This window comes from Balaenoptera ricei, chromosome 7 (assembly GCF_028023285.1).
Source record: "Balaenoptera ricei isolate mBalRic1 chromosome 7, mBalRic1.hap2, whole genome shotgun sequence".
Classification (NCBI taxonomy): domain Eukaryota; kingdom Metazoa; phylum Chordata; class Mammalia; order Artiodactyla; family Balaenopteridae; genus Balaenoptera; species Balaenoptera ricei.
The window spans coordinates 76,747,717-76,766,265 of NC_082645.1; the positions used below are offsets into that span (position 1 = coordinate 76,747,717).

General features: G+C 36.2%; 1 protein-coding gene across 6 annotated transcripts in view; it reads left to right on the plus strand.

The window, feature by feature from the left end:
- The first annotated feature begins 94 nt into the window (after positions 1–94).
- The window catches only part of PMS1 (PMS1 homolog 1, mismatch repair system component), an 85,090-nt gene continuing 66,635 nt past the window's right edge, over positions 95–18,549 (plus strand). For all 6 annotated transcript variants that reach the window (XM_059928334.1, XM_059928333.1, XM_059928330.1 and 3 more), the window contains exons 1-5: positions 95–215; positions 1,199–1,314; positions 5,550–5,701; positions 8,351–8,533; positions 17,729–17,831. In XM_059928334.1, the coding sequence (XP_059784317.1) occupies positions 5,570–5,701; positions 8,351–8,533; positions 17,729–17,831 (418 nt within the window). In that variant the 5' untranslated portion in view covers positions 95–215; positions 1,199–1,314; positions 5,550–5,569. The remainder of the gene's footprint in view (positions 216–1,198; positions 1,315–5,549; positions 5,702–8,350; positions 8,534–17,728; positions 17,832–18,549) is intronic.

The window sequence follows — 18,549 nt, forward strand, 5'->3', positions numbered from 1 at the left end:
CAGGGCGGAACGCGCTGCCAGGCCATTGGCTGAGGGCGGCGCCAATCCCACGTTCGCCTGGCAGGGCGGGACTAAGGGCGGTGCGCTCGGTGCCCGCCCCGCCCCGCGTGCATTGCGGGTGAGTCGGGGATCCGCCAGGCCGGGCCTGGGCTCCTGGCGGGACGCTGGCCGGTCTGCTAGTGGATTGTTGTTTCCCACCTCGCGCGAGCAAGAAGGTAGTGTCGTGTGGCTAACGGGTATTCATTCTTATATCGTAAGCTCGAGAGCCTCCTCCCCTCCACTTGTCCCGGTCGGGGCGGGAGCGCCGGCGGCCGCCGTGGGCGCCCCTCCCCCCCTCCTCTCGCGGGGCGGGAAGCGGACGAAGCCCGGCTCGCGGGCGCGCACACCTGGAGAGCGGTCTCCCAGCAGGTGTGGGCTGCTTAATGTCTGATTTGGACTTTCCTGACCAAATGGTGTTTAGGCCTTTGTTGCAGCCCATTCCTCAGATCCTTCTGGGTGCATATCTTAAAGTTGTTGTTTGCCAGGAAGAAACTTTAACCCCTGACAGCCGTAACTCACCCTGTCTAGAGTGTGAGTGAGTGAGGGGTTTTATAATATTGTAGGTTGTGGCATCATGCAAGTGGCGGAAGCAAACTTTTCGGTTAACCATGATTTTTACTGTCATTCTGGGTCTGTCTACACGCTGAAGACAGGTACTTATGTTATATGCTGAGGAAATGTGGGTACCAAGAATTGATCTTTTTCTTCTTTTTTTGGCCGCTCCCCGTGGGTTGCAGGGCGGCTTGTGGGGACCTTAGTTCCCTGACTAGGGATTGAACCCGCGCCCTCGGCAGAAAAAGCTTGGAGTCCTAACCACTGGACTTCCAGGGAATTCCCCCAATAATTGATCTCATTCAAGAACGGGGAGGAAAAAACCAGATTATTTGGAATCATCTCTGAAGTTGAATTTCATAAGCTTGGCAGTACACAGAGTTTTTTTTATTCACATTGCTGAAATAACTTACAATGGCTTTTCAAAATTGGTGTAAGAGAATGTTGACTGTATATACACATATATATGTGTACATATATTGCATTTCTAATGGCCTTATAAAACCAATTAGGTTAGATTTACTACATTTTTTAAAAAAAATAATTATTTCATTGTGTTTTTCCTAAAGTTTATCTATGAGTTCTCTGATCTTTACTTCTTTTTTAGGTACACTGTTAGCCTTAACTGAATTTCCTGATCATCAGCACTCTTTCAGGAGTGTTTGATTTACCTCTCAGCAAATATAGAAGACTGATTCCTGGCATTCCTAGACATTCTTTGCTGTGAGTCGTAAGCCTGGTATCAACCCTTCCACTTTTCAAACGATGCCATTTGGTACACATACGGTGGAATGCTTGTTATGTTCCAGAGGTTGTGCTAGGGATATGAGATTAATGTATCCTCAAAGCACTCTCAGCCAGGAGGAAGGGGCCGAAATACAACACCTAGAATAATCTGTGATGAGTTTGGGGTTAGAAATAAGGAAAAGGTGCTCTGGGAGTACAGAGGAAGGACTGCCTAATCTGTTGGGGCAGGGGTTGGAGCTGATAATAAGAAAGGCTTCCTCGAGGAGGTGATACTTGAACTAAATCTAGAAGGGTGGTGAGAAGTCATCAGTAGAGAAACGGAACCTTATGATCCAAGGAAGGAGTCACTGCCACCACATTAAGAGAGACAAGTTGCATAGTATGACTGGCCTAGTGTGCATTTGGAGAAGAGTGGGATGCGATTAGAAAGACAGAGGTCCAATTGATAAGGAGTTTGGATTTAACCTAGTTAGTAGTTGGAAATCTTTATAAAATTTTGAGTAGGATAGCAACATGATTAAATGTAAATTATAGAAAGAATCCTGTAGGTGGTTGAGATTCTAGGCAAGCTGTCAATTAGCTGGTTATTGCAATAGGTCAGGGGAAAATTGTTGAAGGGCTGAACAAAGGCAAAAGCCATAGGGATAGAGAGGAAAGAACTATTTGAGAAATATTTAGGTAGTAAGATAGACAGGAGTGGGTGGCAGGATGTAGAGAGTGAGGAGAATTTCAAGGATGACTCAAGGTTTCTAATTTTGCTTTGTGAGACTGGATGAACATAGCCTTTGGAGTCAAACATGACAAAATATGCAGGTGTGCATCTGTCACTTAATAGTTGTGTGATCTTGGAACAAGCGATCAAGCTTTTAAATCCTGTTTGTGATAGAGGAATGACACTATACATAAGCTTGTTGTGAGGATTAACTGGAATAATTTTATATATGTATTTAAGTAACTTATGTTAGCTGTTATTTGTATTATCAAATAAATATAGCAAGAAAGACAGTTAATTAGAGAAAGATCTGATCTCTTTGAGACATGTTGAATTTAGGGTGCCTTTCTGTCATCTAAATGATGATATTTAGAAAGTAGTTGGAAATAAGGCCCTGGATTCTAGAAAAAAGCCTGGTTAGGAGATACAAGTGATGAAGGGGATGATATGGAGTCCAGTTAAAATAGAATACATAAAGGGAAGGAGTTAAGGCAATGGTGACTTGCTGGGAAGGAGGTCGCTTTTCCTAATGTTTACCTTGGCATGAGGTAGGTGCCGATAAAATTATTTTTCCTGGCCACTTCATTAATAATTATGAAGTACTCACCTTGAGTGAAGTACTCTGATTACTCTGTGTTGCATCCAGAATTATATAATTCCGTGCATTCAGAGGTTGTATAGGTCAGGACAGGGGTGTGATAAGCAAGCCAAGTTCTTTCGGAATGGGAGGAAAGGGTCATTCCTGGCTGGGTGATCAGAAAGGACTATGTTACAAATGATATTGAAACCGGGTCTAGAATGATAGATAGTATTGCATTAGGAGAAAATGGAGGTGCAAATAGGGTGGGATTGCTGGTAAAGGAAGATTGAAGTTTTTGACCTTGGTCACAAAGAACGGTGAGTTATTAAGAGAAATAGCAAAGTTAAGTGGGAGGTATGGAGGGTGGAACAAGAAGATAAGTTCTATTTTATAAACCTTTTGAGGTAGCAGTGACACTGATTGTAAGAAATGCCTGTCTTGGGAAGAGAGAGATCACTGTTGGGATGTAGATTTAGATGTTATTCTATAACATCTAAGGTTATAGGGTTTTGGGTATATAAGAAGAGGGGAGAGGGATTAGGGAATGCCCATTTTTCTGGGAAGAGAGTGAAGAAAACATGAAGAGATCCAAGAGGTATTGATGGATGGTATAATCCTTGAGGATAGGCAGTATCATCAATGTCACATGCTTCAGGGATATCAAGGAACGTGAATCCTGAGAAAAGAATTTGATGATTTAAGAGCTCATTGGTGAACTTGAAGAAAACAAAATCCTAACAGTGGTTGTGTAAGCTATTTTGCAAGGGTTTTAGAACTGAGTTGGTGATAGGGAATTGGTGACGGTGAATACAGGTTACTTATTCAAGTTTGGCTTCATAAAGAAAAAAGATAATCATAGAGTTAATAGGGTTGAGGGAAGAATTTTTTGTTTTTGTTTTCAAGACCAAGAGGCCTGGAGGAGGGATGGGACTAGATAAAGAAACTAGGTGAAAGTGTTAGTTTAATAGAAAGAGACATTGGTCTGAGACTGAGTGAAGAAGAACATGGGTAGAGGTGGAGACATTTTAAGAAACCAAAGGACACAGTGTGGTAGAGGAGGTAAAGTGTGTAAAGATAGAGTTCATGCTGTGGTCTGCCTTGATCTCAGTGAACTAGAAGAGGGAGAAGATTGGGATGAAATTAGGGACTTTCTGGGGAGAAACAGAAGATTTTGGAAGAGAGATTATAGAGAATGAGACAGAGATGATGAGATTAATGAAGAGATTAATTAATCTCTGCAGAAGGAGGGAAGGTTGAGGTGAGGCTAGGTTTATACGCCAAAGCTTGCTTGGTAAGTGTTTTTCTTAGATCCCTGGGACTCTCAAACTAAGGAAGAAGACTTCTTAAACCCAGGCCTAACCTGATACCAACCACTGGGTTAGCTCCTGTGGGGCTAGGGGTTAGACGTGTGTTGGGGGGTGTGGTATTCATGTAGTAGTTTGGAGGAACTCAATTTAGTCCAGAGATCCTGGGATTTTTTAGCATGTGTATGCCAAGCACTATAATAAGTTGTATACATTATCTTATTTACTTCTCACCACAACCATATGATATCATTATTATCTCTCTTTTGTAGGTTAGGTGATTGAGTTTTAGAGTTTAATTTTAATTTCCTCAACATTATATAGCTATTAGTGTATAATAATAATTAGTGGCATATTTTTCCATTGTGCTAATCAGCTTTGCCTTGTACAAAGCAAAATATAGTTATGAATTGTGAACAGTTAACACCATTCAGAACTCAGTATATTGACTTCTTCCCAGAAATGCATCCCTTAAAATTTTATGTAATCATTGTAATGGCTATACTCCATTTCTTGCTCAGTTACTTATTCTTAAACTTTATGTGACTCTGCTTGTTTTACATCTTAAGTGGCCTGAGAAAGAATCCTAAACAGAAACCTTTTTATTTGGTTTGGTTTGTCTTTGGCATTGTTTTGTTTGTCTCTAGATTCCATAGGGTCAAATCATCATGTGCGCATGTAACTAGTCACGGTAAATTAAGGAAGTACCTAGGGCTCCTCCCCCACCACCACCATTTTATTGTCAAATAAAATCATGACTCTAGAGGAATTGCATGTTGTCAAACTAGTATTTTTTATTTTCCTGAAATCTTTTCTGAGTTGGGCATTAAGGTAGATGCAAACCCCACTCCCTGCAAATTTTACGTACGTGCTTTTTTCCATATGAAATTTTTTTGTTTCTTTGTTTGAAAAGGTTTCAGACAAAGGGTTTCATGGCTAAAACAATTACTGGCAGAGAGATTTTGGATGTACAAGTTGGATCGGCATGTAAAGGACCTTGAAGGCCAGCATATGGATTTGAGCTTTATCATAATTTGGCTTTGGGGAGCCACATGATTAGAAAGATGTTTTAGACACAGTAGTGCATAGGATAGTAATCTGATATGATATGTCTGGGTATGACTAGTTTAGATTAAGAGTAATTCTAGAGTCTAGATTTCCTAACTCTAAAGAGCTCAGTAATTGAAAGAGATGTTGTAATTCATCAAAATGTGTAGATGACTAATGATGTTCAAGTGCAACTGCCATTAAGGCACATGACTGACATTATCTGCATATCAGTTGACAGCACCATCTGGTGATTCCTAGCCAGACACATCATATATTACACTTATTGCACAATTATTCTTATCATTCTTCAATTAGTAACATAGTGTGATTTACCAACAAATTTCTCTCTGCCTTAGTCTTATAATATGGAGATGATAATGGCATCTATTTTAAAGGGTATTCGTAAGAAATAAATGATTTAATACTGTATGTGCTTAACAGCAGAGCCTGACATACAGTGAGGCTCAATAAATACGCGTTGCTATTATTGCTGCTGTTGTTGCTATCAGTTCTGTTAGGAATGTTTAACAATTTTTATTTTTACAACTTATATTTTATTTTCTAGCTACTCTGCTAAAAGCTAGAATGAAACAGCTGCCGGCAGCAACAGTTCGCCTCCTTTCAAGTTCTCAAATAATCACTTCAGTGGTCAGTGTCGTAAAAGAGCTCATTGAAAACTCCTTGGATGCTGGTGCCACAAGCATAGATGTTAAACTGGTGAGTGTCCCTGAGATGCTGCCAAGTACCTTTAAAGCAAAAAAGGGTTGGACAGATGTTTTCTCCTTAGAATTATTACCTCTTTTCTTTATATACCAGTAAATTATTCTTAGGACATTGAACCCTTTGTCTGGTTTAAGAGTAAATTTTTAAAAATAAGTTTTAATTTAGATCAGTGTTACAGTAACATTAAAGGAAATTATAAAGGAAAGCTTATTCTAAAGGACTCTATCACATAAAACATGAATTTAGTTTGTCTGTATTTTCTACTAATACTTATCCTTGGTTATTTGTGTTTACTTGTTTTATATATTCTCATTTGAATTTTGTTTTTTCTACCTAATCTTATTTCAGAACTGTGTCCCTTGTTGCTTCATAGTTTTCACATTTTTAAATTTAAGTGCTACATATTAAATCATTTGAGTTAATAATGACTTATGACTCTTATTATGATGTATTACAATTAGTCTTCAGGTCTACTTACCCTGTTATAAGTTACTAGCTCATGGAGGTAAGGTCTATATTTTTTTGTGTCCTCTATCCCTCTCCAGTATCTGGTACATAAATGGTAAATAAATTTGAGTGAATGTAAGAATACATTTTTTGTAATCTCCAAATTATCAGATACTCATATTATTTCTGGTATTATGGCATTAGAAAGACTACTGATACGAATATCTTTGTAGGAAAGAGACCTTTCCTTTTCATATACATATGCATATATTATATATATGTTACCCATTTGCTCCTTGTAAAAACTCTATGAATTAGCTACTGCTATACTCATTTTATAAATAATTGAGGTTCTGAGAACTTTCCCAAAGTCATGTAAGTAGTAAGTACTGGAGCTGAGATTGCAATCGAGGTCTTTATGACTCTAAAACTCATTCAGGATCTTTCCTCTATGCCAGTGGTTTTCATAACATTTGGGTACATCAGTAATTTTAGGGAGTCTGTTAAAACAGTTATTGGGCCGCAGAATTTCAGATTCTAAGTAGGGCCCCAACTTTGTGTTTCTAACAAGTTTCTAGTTGATGCTGAGAACCGCTGTTCTATAGTGTATCAAACCGCTACTTTGGTTTTAAATGATATAGTAAAAGCTTTATAAACATGAAAAAATTAAACTGAAAGAAAGACATTTTCTTTTTCTTAGACATTTTATGTAGTCAGTTCAGTCTGATTAGAATACAGTTGATAATAGTTAAATAGGATTATATAATTATATCTGACAAATTTAACTTAAGAATCTTAGGCAGGCAAACATATGTCTTGTTCTCAAAGTTCTTGGAAGAAAAACACAGTTTTTAGAAATAGTTTTACAGAGCCAACAGAAGTCCTCTTTAAAAAGTAAATTAAAGTACACATTTTTATCCTGCTGCATATTTAAGTCTCTTGACGTTTGCCAGTTCCTGCTTTGTAGAATTTTAGAATAAACAAGTCTGTTGCTTTACATAATAAGATCTGTTTCATTATAGTTTCATACAGTAATAACTGTTCTGACTAGGAATGTTTTCGTAATTAGTAAATTAAACATGTAGATATTATTTTAAACATTTAAACAGATCTTTGTGGTATTTTACTCAGGCGCCTGGAGTTCTTATTTATATTGAAAGATTTGCATTTCTATAGTTAATTATTTTTCTATAAAATGAAGCAGACAGGCTATTCCCAGAAAGATAATTTTTCGATGGAGGGAGAGATAAGAAACTAAATCTTAGGTGTCTCCCCGCAACACCTTTTATTTCTAATTTATCTAAAAAGTAATGACACAGTATTATATAATTTTAGGTTATTAAAAAGTATTATTTTTAAATAGCAGAGTCATTATAATTGTAGGAAGATTTTTTTTTCCCTTTATAACATGCATTTAAGGCCATACACATAAACTTTGTGAAGTAAAGCTTACGATAGAGGCTTGCTACCAAATTTAGAATATGGTATTCATAGAAAGTGTGATCACTCTAGGAATTTAGGCTTTGTATTTGTCATGTATGCATATTTTTAGTATTAAATTACCAGTATTAAGCTATGATTTGTTTTTTTCCCTCCATTTTCAAATTAAAAACTCTCTGAGATTGCCAATTAGCTATATTTTCTCAGCAGTCTGTTAGGTGACTATTTGCAGAAAGAAATTTAGAAAGTTATAATGTAGCAGATTTTTATTTATTTATGAAAGCAACAAGTAGCTCAGGGACAAAGTATTAAAAATCAGATTGAATAATGATGATTGCTAGACTCTCGGTGGGTAGAACCAGCTGGTGTTTTTGATGGTGATGGTATTCTGTTTTATATGAGAGATTATATATACAAAGGTGTATATAACTTAGAAGAATATTTCTGGGCAAGTTCTAACATAAATTTAAACATAAATACCTATCATACTGAAACAATTCTAGGGAACCTTGAAGATCATACTGATCTCCTTATTTTACAGTTGAATCTGAGTCCAAGGAAAACAAGGGACTTGCCCATAGTACCATAACTAGGATTTGGTAGAGTTAAGAATTTAAACTCTTACTTCTTTAATGTTAAGTTTCCATAAAAGATAGATAAATGACGAAACCATTTCACTTGTGTTACATTTCTGTTTGTAAATGTGATAATAGTTTAATGTCCTTATATACTAAAAGTACTGTTTAACTTTCATAGGAGAACTATGGATTTGATAAGATTGAGGTGCGAGACAATGGTGAGGGTATCAAGGCTGATGATGCACCTGTGATGGCAATGAAGTACTATACCTCAAAAATAAGTAGCCATGAAGATCTTGAAAATTTGACAACTTACGGTTTTCGTGGAGAAGCCTTGGGGTCAATTTGTTGTGTAGCTGAGGTGAGGTAATTTGTATTGACTATTTTAGTGGTTTCATAATAACACAATATTAGAATTAAGAGACAACTCACCCAGAATTTGGCAAAGAGTTTTTTTTTATTGCGTAAAATATACATTTTATTGTGTAAAATATACATAAAATTTACTATTTTAGTCATTTCTAAGTGTACAATTCAATGGTATTAAATACATTGACACTGTTGTGTAGGCATCACCACCATCCATCTCCAGAACTTTTTCATCATCCCAAACTGAAACTATGCCCATTAAACAATAAACCTCTATTCTCCTTTCCCCCGTCCACTGGTAACCAGTATTCTACTTTCTGTCTCTATGAATTTGACTGTTCTAGGTGTGTCTTACAATTGAAATCATACACTATTTGTCGTTTTGTGTCTGGCTTATTTCATTCAGCATAATGTTTTTAAGACTCATACATGTTGTAACATGTATCAGAATTTCATCCTTCTTAAGACTGAATGATACTCTGTTGTATCCATTCATCTGTCAATGGACATTTGGGTTGTTTCCACTATTTGGCTCTTGTGAATAATGCTGCTATGAATATTGGTGTACAGATGTCTGTTTGAGTCCTTGCTTTCACTTTTTTGGGTATATACCCAGAAGTGGAATCACTGGATCAAATGGTCCAATAGTCCCCTCTTATCCATGGTTTTGCTTTCCATGGTTTCAGTTACCACAGTCAACCACTGTTGGAAAATATTAAGTGGAAAAATTCCACAAATAATTCATAAATTTTACATTGTGCACCATTCTGAGTAGCATGATGAAATTTTGTGCAGTTCTGCTCTGTCCTGCCTGGGACGTGTATCATCCCTTTGTCTTGCATATCCACGTTTTATACACTACCAGCCTGTTAGTCACTTTCTAGCCATCTGGGTTATCAGATCTGTCAAGGTATCATAGTGCTTGTGTTCAAAGGAACCCTTATTTTACTTAATAATGGCCCCAAAGTGCAAGAGCAGTGATGCCAGCAATTCAGGTATTCTCTTACTGTGCCTAATTTATAAATTAAACTTTGTCTTAGGTATGTATACATAGGAAAAAGCATAGTATATACAGGGTTTGATACTATCTGCAGTTTCAGGCATCCATTGGGGGTCTTGAAACATGTCTCCCGCAGATAAAGGGGACTACTATAATTCTGTTTAATTTTTTGAGGAATGGCAAAGTGTTTTTCAGTGGTAACATTTATAAGAGGAAAAAATGGTTTAGTGATCCACTGACTTGGAAAAGTATTAAAATTAAACAGGTATCTTAACTATAAGCACTTCTCAGAGCCTTTACTGTACTAAAGTGCATTGTGAATCTCTGAGGTTGGTGGTTTATAGTACAGACATTTCCTGCACTTACCTGACTATGAAACTCTTTTATTGAGACACATATTACTGTTATTCTGTTGTGCTGTGGAATGCACTCTGGAAATACTACTGTAGTCAATACAGATAACTAGGTTGTGCTCTAGAGATGTGCATTGACTTGAGCTAAACCCTAGCTAGAACTTTGCTCTCCTGACTGCTAGATGTTTTCAATTTCTATGAACCCTTAAGTTCAGTGCCTGACCCACTCCATTGCATAGTACCAGTTATACGTCACTGCCTCTGCCCTAGGTTACGTAACTAGTTTGTGGCAAAGCCCATCTAGAACCTTGATCTCTTCATTTCCATGTATCTCAGTTATGTTTGATCACTAGTTTCTTTGTGCTGTACTGTTATTCTGTGTGTGTTAGGCTCTGTTTTATAGTGTGATAGTATCTGTGTGCCAGTGAGTGACATGGTAATTGTGAGGGTCTCTTTAGCTACCTAAGTTTGCCCAGTGACTGTGTATCCTTTCTTTTGTGCTTAGGCTGGCAGACCCTGTTTGGGTGAGCGTGCGCAGGTGCAGTAAAATGATAGGACTTTATACTTATTGTCCCAGAAAAGTGGCAAGGACATGAGATATTGTTGCTATTTCTTTATTTAGTAGCCTAGTCTCCCCAGCAATGATATATTCTCCAGGCTTATTTTGGTCTTCCCTTGACCCTTCTGCCTTTAGAATGCTGGCAAAGTGTAGGTTTTCTGTTTTCTGTGGAAAGGGTCCCAGCTAGCTATTCACTTACTCTTTGACTTCGGGGCTCTGTAAGCTGATGGCTATGTAAGAAAGAAAAGTTGTGGGTTGGGGAAGAGGTGGGGGTTAAAGTGGGAGGTTTTGCTGTTCTAGCACAGAGGACTAAGGGCCCTTGCTTGTTATAATCCAGATGTTCAGACATCACTAAAGAAGGAAAGACCTTGTCATTCGTTAAGTGCATTCTGCTTAAAATCTCTATCCAAAATCTAGCACACCGTGTGCTTTCTCTATCTTTCTCAGCTCTTGCTTTATTTAGAGTTCACTGAGTTTCCAAATAGATTTTAGGGAAGAGCAACTAGAGGGTACAACTGGCCATTGCCCATTTTTATCCCCAGAGACTGTATATGGGAACCTATAGCCCTAGAATCTTGTACAAAGAGTCTGTTTTTAAAATGGGGTGGGATTTGTACCAAGGGAGCTTTGAAGCTCCCAGTGCTAGTACTACTGTTGGAGTTCTCAGTGGCTATTTTAGAAATCATATAATTTGTTTGAGAATAAAAGTATTCGCTTTTTTAGCTGTCGTCCAAATTTGGCAGATAGTTGTTAAGCTTTATTTTGGCAAGTATTGTTGAATAATATATTGTTCAGCTTTTCTGTATTTTCTATAAGATGTATATAATAACCTTTCAGAACTGAAGTTGGTCATTATCAACTTTGTCTGCTAGGTGGCAGTACTATACTTAGTCTTTTAAAATACATTGTACATCAGCCATGATTTCTCCAAATTTTCACTGTAGTTCTGATTTTAGATGGCAGTTTTGCAAGTCCTTATCCAGTGATACTCTCTATCTTGTTTTTTTATTTGATTACTTAAGCCCACTTGATATCCAGGTTTATCATTTTGCCTTGTTTTATTTTTGAGGCATTTGAATGCCTTAAGTGTAAATATTTAAAGTAATTTTGTTCATCAAAATCACAAAAGGAATAAAAAAATTGTCAAAGTATCACAATAATAGAAATCTATAAGCTTTAAAAAAAATTATGTTCAGTTTACATATTGCAATGTCAAGTGTTTATCTTAGAAAATATTCCAGTATTTTATGGACTCTCTTTTCTTGTAAGTCTTTGGGAAAATCACACATAGATAAGTGTGTGTGTGTGTGTGTGTGTGTGTGTGTGTGTGTGTGTGTGTCAATATTTATGTATGTATACTTCAGATCAAGATTTAGACCATTATCAGCATCCCTGAAGTTTTCTCTCATGTCCCCTCCCATTTAGTACACCTCAAAGGTAATGGCTATTCTGATCTCTGTCAACATAGATTAGTCATACCTGTACTTGAACTTGATCTGAATGGAATCTTACAGTAAGTACTATTTTGTCACAGATTTTTTGATGATTTAGATTTGATTGTTTCTTATAAAGGGGACTCTTGTATTAGTAGTGGACCCTTACCCACCTCATACAGGGCAACCTGCATCCAATGACTGACTAGTTGATGCGGGGTTGTAAGGGCCTTATTCTAATTCAGAAGCACCTCTGCCATGCTGTTTCTGCTCCAGAGTGCCCTCCTGGCGTCTGCCAAGGCCTTGTGACCGTGGCACAGCCTCACTTCTCTTTCTGCCCTGCCCCCACAAGTGATCATCTCTGGAGCACTCCCCAGTGCTGGTCTCCATCTCAGTCTTTTATGGTTTAGTCTCCTTATATTACTGATAAGGAAAACGAGGTCTTGTGAAGCCAAATGCCAGGTTTTCTCACCCCAACTTCAAAACACAGTCTAATAATCAGTTGGCTAATATTTCAGTATCTACTGTATGCAGGGTTCTGTGCTAAGTAGTTTACTTCAGAGGAACTGTGCACAGTGAAGTAAATGGAATATGAAAATTGTGACCTGTTTAGAGACACATAATATATCCATGGCAAAGCCAAAAATTCATTCACAATTTCATGCTTCTCAGTAATGAGTTTTCTACAGTAGGTCATGCTGCTTTCTTACTAGCATGGTTATAAAGGTATTTATAAGTTTAAAAATACCTCATATTAAAATAATAAATATACTCAGGCCCACAGTGCTCAATAGAGAGGTTATCAAGGAGTAGTCAAGTTGAAAATTATATGGGAGGGTTCTGAATAGTATTTCAGAAACACAGAAAGTAATACCTGGTTTTTAAGGTCAATTACATTTAAAAATTAAAAATTGTTATTCAGCAAGGCAAATTAATGAGTGCTTCTTTGGGGAAAAAATTCACTTTTTAAACAATATTCTTTATCATTCAGAAATAATTGAAGTTTCAGGTATAGAAGTTGCATGTTTATTTTAAAGGCTCCAACTTATTTTGAAAATCTTTGGATAGAGATTGCAGTTACATAATAAAAATTAGTGATTTGGTCATTTTATCTGCCAGACTAACTGACGTAGATAATTTTAAAGTCATACAGATGTAAATCATCTCAGACTTGGTAGATTGATAATATGCAATTGGGATATAATTTTGTCACACTATTAAACAGCCATCATCCAAAACTGTTGAAATTATTTTTTGTTAGATTATTTTAAAGATGTTAATAATTTTAGTTATAAAAAGAAAAAATTAAGTAGACTTTCAGCAAAATTGGCTGAAGAAATTTAAAATACATCTAATTCTGTTTTTTTGTTTATACATTTTAAAAGAATGGGCAGTTTTCTTAATTTGTCAATTATAAAATGACTTCCAATCTTAAACAGTCCAAAAGAGTAAAAAAAAAATTTATATCTACAGAGTGATATATTGGTATTTAAAACTGGAATTACTGCTTCCATAATCTGTGATGAAGGTGTCAGTGACTGAAACAAATTGATGCGGTTTTTTAAAAATTGTACATCAAGCATAACTTCTCTTGAAATTTATTGTTGTTTGTGGAGCAATAATTTTGGGATATTTGTCAGTCTTCAGTGTTAAATTCCTGATACTAATTACTAAGTATACTGACTAGAATGAACTAGAAATAGTGAAAATCCTGTTTTGACCTGTTCATAAAATTTTTTAAGAAGACTCTTTGTATATATTCTTCCTGTTACATAATAAAACACACAATAAAAGATTTATTTCCTTTTAGGCTGATATTTTATATACATTATGTTAAAAATGATCTTTTTTTCTCCAAGGAAATATATGAGAAACTCATAAGTTTTTTGACATAGATTTTAAATGGAGGCTAAATTGCATCTCAGTTTTCAGAGGAATACAGAACAGTTTTGATATGTTTTGTTTTCTTCAAATTAGAACACACTCTGGACGAAGATTCAGAAGCCTAATTATCATTTCCAAGAGTTTAAATAAGAGAGTTGGCCAAAGGCATAAAACAGGTTCACTTTTCCGAGAGCCAATTTTTTTTTTAATCTATAAAGTGCAGATAATGATTTGAGAGTTAAATGAAATAATATGTATTAAAGTATCTAGAATATGGTCATGTGCCATGCAGATGAAAGTTATTTTTATTCTGGACTTGAATGTGAAAAGTAGCATGCGTTTGTATCACGTAAGGTGATGGCGTCATCAGGCTTGCTCATTCTCTTGTTGGTAAGCAGTATTTCACCTTAACTTTCAAAGTTTATGCAGACTCCTCAACGTTTTCAGGAAATCCTTTCTAAAATTTAACCGCCATTCCTAGGTAAATTCCTTCTAATTCTCACCAATGGTCTTTATTCTGTAGCTTAAGTTCACTTTTTTTCTCTTGTTTTTTCCCTGGGAAGAATTAGAGGAGTTGCCAGCCATCCTCTTGCATAAAACTCATGTTTATTGATTCATTCATCCAAATTTTTTAAAGTGGTTATAATGTGCTGTGTGTTATTTTGATCTATCAAGTTCATTATACATTTTGTGATGAGATGATAAGGGATGTATAGATTTGTTTTTGTTTTATGTTACATTAAACCTCCATGGCTTAAGGGGGGCAGAATGAGAAGCTAAGTCATTCTGTTTTGAAGATGGGAGTTGGGATGCCCTTATCTGTGGTTCCACATAGCTGTAAAAGAGTAGTAGAGGGAAGCCTCTAGCTTCATTCTGCTGTTTCCTGCTTCCTGTTCCACAGTGTAGGATACCTGCTGTGTCCTTTAGAGCCATTGTGGTAGGGCTTTAATTAGAATAGGCACAGGATTTTTGAAACACTTGGTATATCCTGCTTCCTAAATAAATGCAGCCTTCTCACAAATAATAAAACTCTGCTGAAAGGAGAAAAGCCAGGGCCAAGATCTCCCTGTTGCTAGTCCCCCTCAGTGGACTATCTGGAGGAAGGCTCTGAAATCATAGTATACAGTTATGCACAGGCAGGCAGGCATACTCACACAGAGAAAGAAAAAGACATTTCAGTGATCCATACACAGTCCATATTTTAGCTGAATCCTGAGGACCATTTACCTTAGTTTTCAGATTCGTGTTTTTGTGCCAAAGTATTTGTCCAAAAGTCAGCAAAAACAAAACAAAAAACCCCACAAAACTTTAATATGATTATCTTCATTGAATTTTTGTCAAGAGAGGATATTTTTTTTCTCATGAATTGCTAGGATACATCCTAAGCTTTTCAATTTACTTTCTTTCTAAAACATTGAGAAAAATTGTGCTTATCTAAAGTTTAAATGCTTTTATGTAATTTTAACTTTGTAATAGTACTATAATTTCTTGAAACTCAGTAACTGGACCAGACAGTCAGTTTTTAATAACTGATAACTAATATAACCTCTAAGGACTTCTAAAACTTCTTTTAAAATAAACCTCTCATTTTAAAATTCTTTAAAATAAATTTATTTATTTCTTTTCTTGACACCACTAGATTCATTCACTGCCACAGTTCCTCAATGTCTCTAGTAGGAAGCACCAGTAATAATTTGTAATATTGGAGATGCTCCTGATGGTGGAGTTACTACAGATTGGAATGTGTTAGCTGCTTCACAGCTAACACATTCTGAACCTGTGCCTCGTCCAAAAAAAGGTTTCCTGCCCAGGACACAGGGTCATATGATGAAATGAACTCTTGAAATACAATTCCTTCCTTTGAGGAACACACTGTATTTCATGAATTTGTGAAACGTGCTTAGGCGTGTTATCCTTCACTGTCTTTTGAAGTGAATTGCAAAGGATTTCCTATCTAAATAAATTTCATAGTACCCTAAACATTCTAGTTTTTTAAATTTTGACATTGGAAAACAATATTGTGTTCTCTTTTTTTTACTATAACATAAATGTTACATTATGACCACTAAGGTCCTATTTTGTTTTTTAGCACTTCAGTTTATTCATCTTGGCTGGAGTATATTTATTATTCACTAATGTGTTTAAAGGATGAACATGTTAATATCTGTAAAATGCTCTTAAGTAGTTAACACAAAAACCCATGTAACCTTATAAAGTATTAGCATCATCTTCATCTTATCATCACCGTCCTCTTAAAATGATACTGTAATCATTTATTCAGGACCATCTAGCAAGCCACTGGCAGAGTTAGTACTAGAACTCAGAGTTTCAGGGCTGCCTTTGCTCAGTGACACCAGTTTTAGGTCAGGTGGCTAGCTCTTTGGAGAATAGAAATAGAATTCAGTTGACCTTGGCATTTTGGAGAAGTGGTTGGTTAAATGTAGAATTGTTTTTAAAGGGACAATCATAGAGTAATTAAATTAGAAACAGGAAAGAAAATCTCTAGCAATTTCTGTCTTCTTTGTTTTAAACAAACTACTAGGGGAAATCACTATTGGACACAATAGAGTTGGGATGTACGTGGGAAGATTGAGATTGGTTATCAGGAAGACTTTTAAAATACAACTTTTGAGCCATGGAATATATTTTTAGAAGAAGTAGAATAATCACTTAAGTGTATACAGAGGCTCACAACTTTGTTTCAGGTACAACTCTTTGAGGGAACAGTTTTGACAGAAATAGCAGCCTGCAGCAATGAGCCTCTAATAAGGATTTTATGGACCTCACCCTTAGACAGAACCTAATAGACTCTACTAGTACTGTAAGCTAGAGAAACCAAATTTTTTTTGTGGTGACTCTGGTTTTCCCTTCACGGTACCCACATGTTCCACAGAGCCATCTGGTCTACCAGAGATCAGGGCATGGTTAGGACTTGGTGACAGAACCATCAAATGTAGACCCAACTGGACCTGGATGAGTTCCAACAGTGGAGCTGTATATTTGTGGCTTCTTTCTAAATTACATAGATTTATTTTAAGATAGCTCTGCTGAGTTCATGGATGGCTGAGAAAGATTGCTCCCACTTTTGGATCAACATTACTCACTAGAAATGTGAGGAGGCTACCCTTTTCTGAATCTACCCTGCTTTTTTTTTGCCAGCATTCCCACTCCCCACCTATGGTATTTTCTGATAATGGAATGTTTTACTACTGTTATAGCATGTACTCTTCTAGTAATCTCACAAAGTAGGTAAATAGAAAGCTGAGGGTGAGGATGGCTCAGAAGAGTTCAGACATTCTTAAAATTTATATTTCTATGACTGTAACATCTTAGGAAATATTTTCATGCTGAATGGAATCCTTTCTTACATGTTTTAATGCTAGTTTTTTTAATTAATAAAAATTTTACATTTAAAACAGTGAGTTCTAAGCTTGGGTTTAAGAAAAAACTGCCCATAAATATACATATATGTATAATTTATTTATTTTTATTCTTTTGAACCATTAACTTGAAATAGAGAAGTGCAGTTTTATCAGAATATAAAGGAAGGAGGGAATGATCACTTTACAAAAGGATTTTTCACTTTGCCAACAAATTTATGGAAACTGTCTGTTAAAAAGCAAGCTTCCCTAATGCAGTTGATTTGATTTTACAGATGTAAGTCACTTAATACATACAATACAAATAGCCATTTCAAGTATACTGATTTGTGTGTGTTTTAATTAAAGTAAAATATTTGAAATAAAAATCGGTAATTTGCAACATAGAAAATGTAAGCTAGCCTATTGCTTATTAATGTAACTCTAAGGAATATTTCAAGAGAAATGGTTGTAAGACCTTATTAAGTAAAACTTCTATCAATCAAGGAAATGTGTAATTATTATTTTAAATCTAATTTTATAATAAGCCCACTGCAATAACTAAAATCATAATTTTATTAGAGTTTTTCTTATTCCAGGTTTTAATTACAACAAGGACAGCTGCTGATAATTTTAGCACCCAGTATGTTTTAGATGGCAGTGGCCACATAATTTCTCAAAAACCATCACATCTTGGTCAAGGTAAGAGAGAAGCTTTGTAGCATTCTTTGCCTTTTCTGTCTTAATTGTTTGTTTTAAAAAAATTGTTTACTCCTTAAATTCAAATGTATTGCTTTGGGTTTGTTTCTGATAAAGGCTGGTTAACTTCCAAGTGAACATTCAGCCTTACTTTACCTGCTAATCTTTTAAATACGTAGAGTTGTCCTCAAGAGGAACTGTGTGAAAGACTTTGAGCAACAATATGGGTTAGTTATTCTGTAAAACTCTTAAGAGCAGTTGTTTTACTATTACTGGATCACTAGTGTCTTCTTTATATATGAAGGATAATATTTTCTTTAAATGCCTGAAACATTATTGATTTAGTAATCATGATAATAAACCATCCTATCAAGATACTATGATTAAATAATTAATTTAAAATATACCTGTTTATGGAAAACTTCAAACATATGTACAAGTAGATAGAATAGAGCAGCGGTCCCCAACGTTTTTGGCACCAGGGACCAGTTTTGTGGAAGACAGTTTTTTCACAGACACGGGTGGGGGTGGTGGTGAATGCAAGCGATGGGGAGCGGCAGATGACACTTTGCTCGCTCGCCCGCCACTCACTTCCTGCTGTGCGGCCTGGTTCCTCATAGGCCATGGACTGGTAGTGGTCCACGGCCTGGGAGTTGAGGACCCCTGGAATGGAGTACCCATCACTCAGTTTCAGTAGTTATCAACTCATTGCTAATGTTTC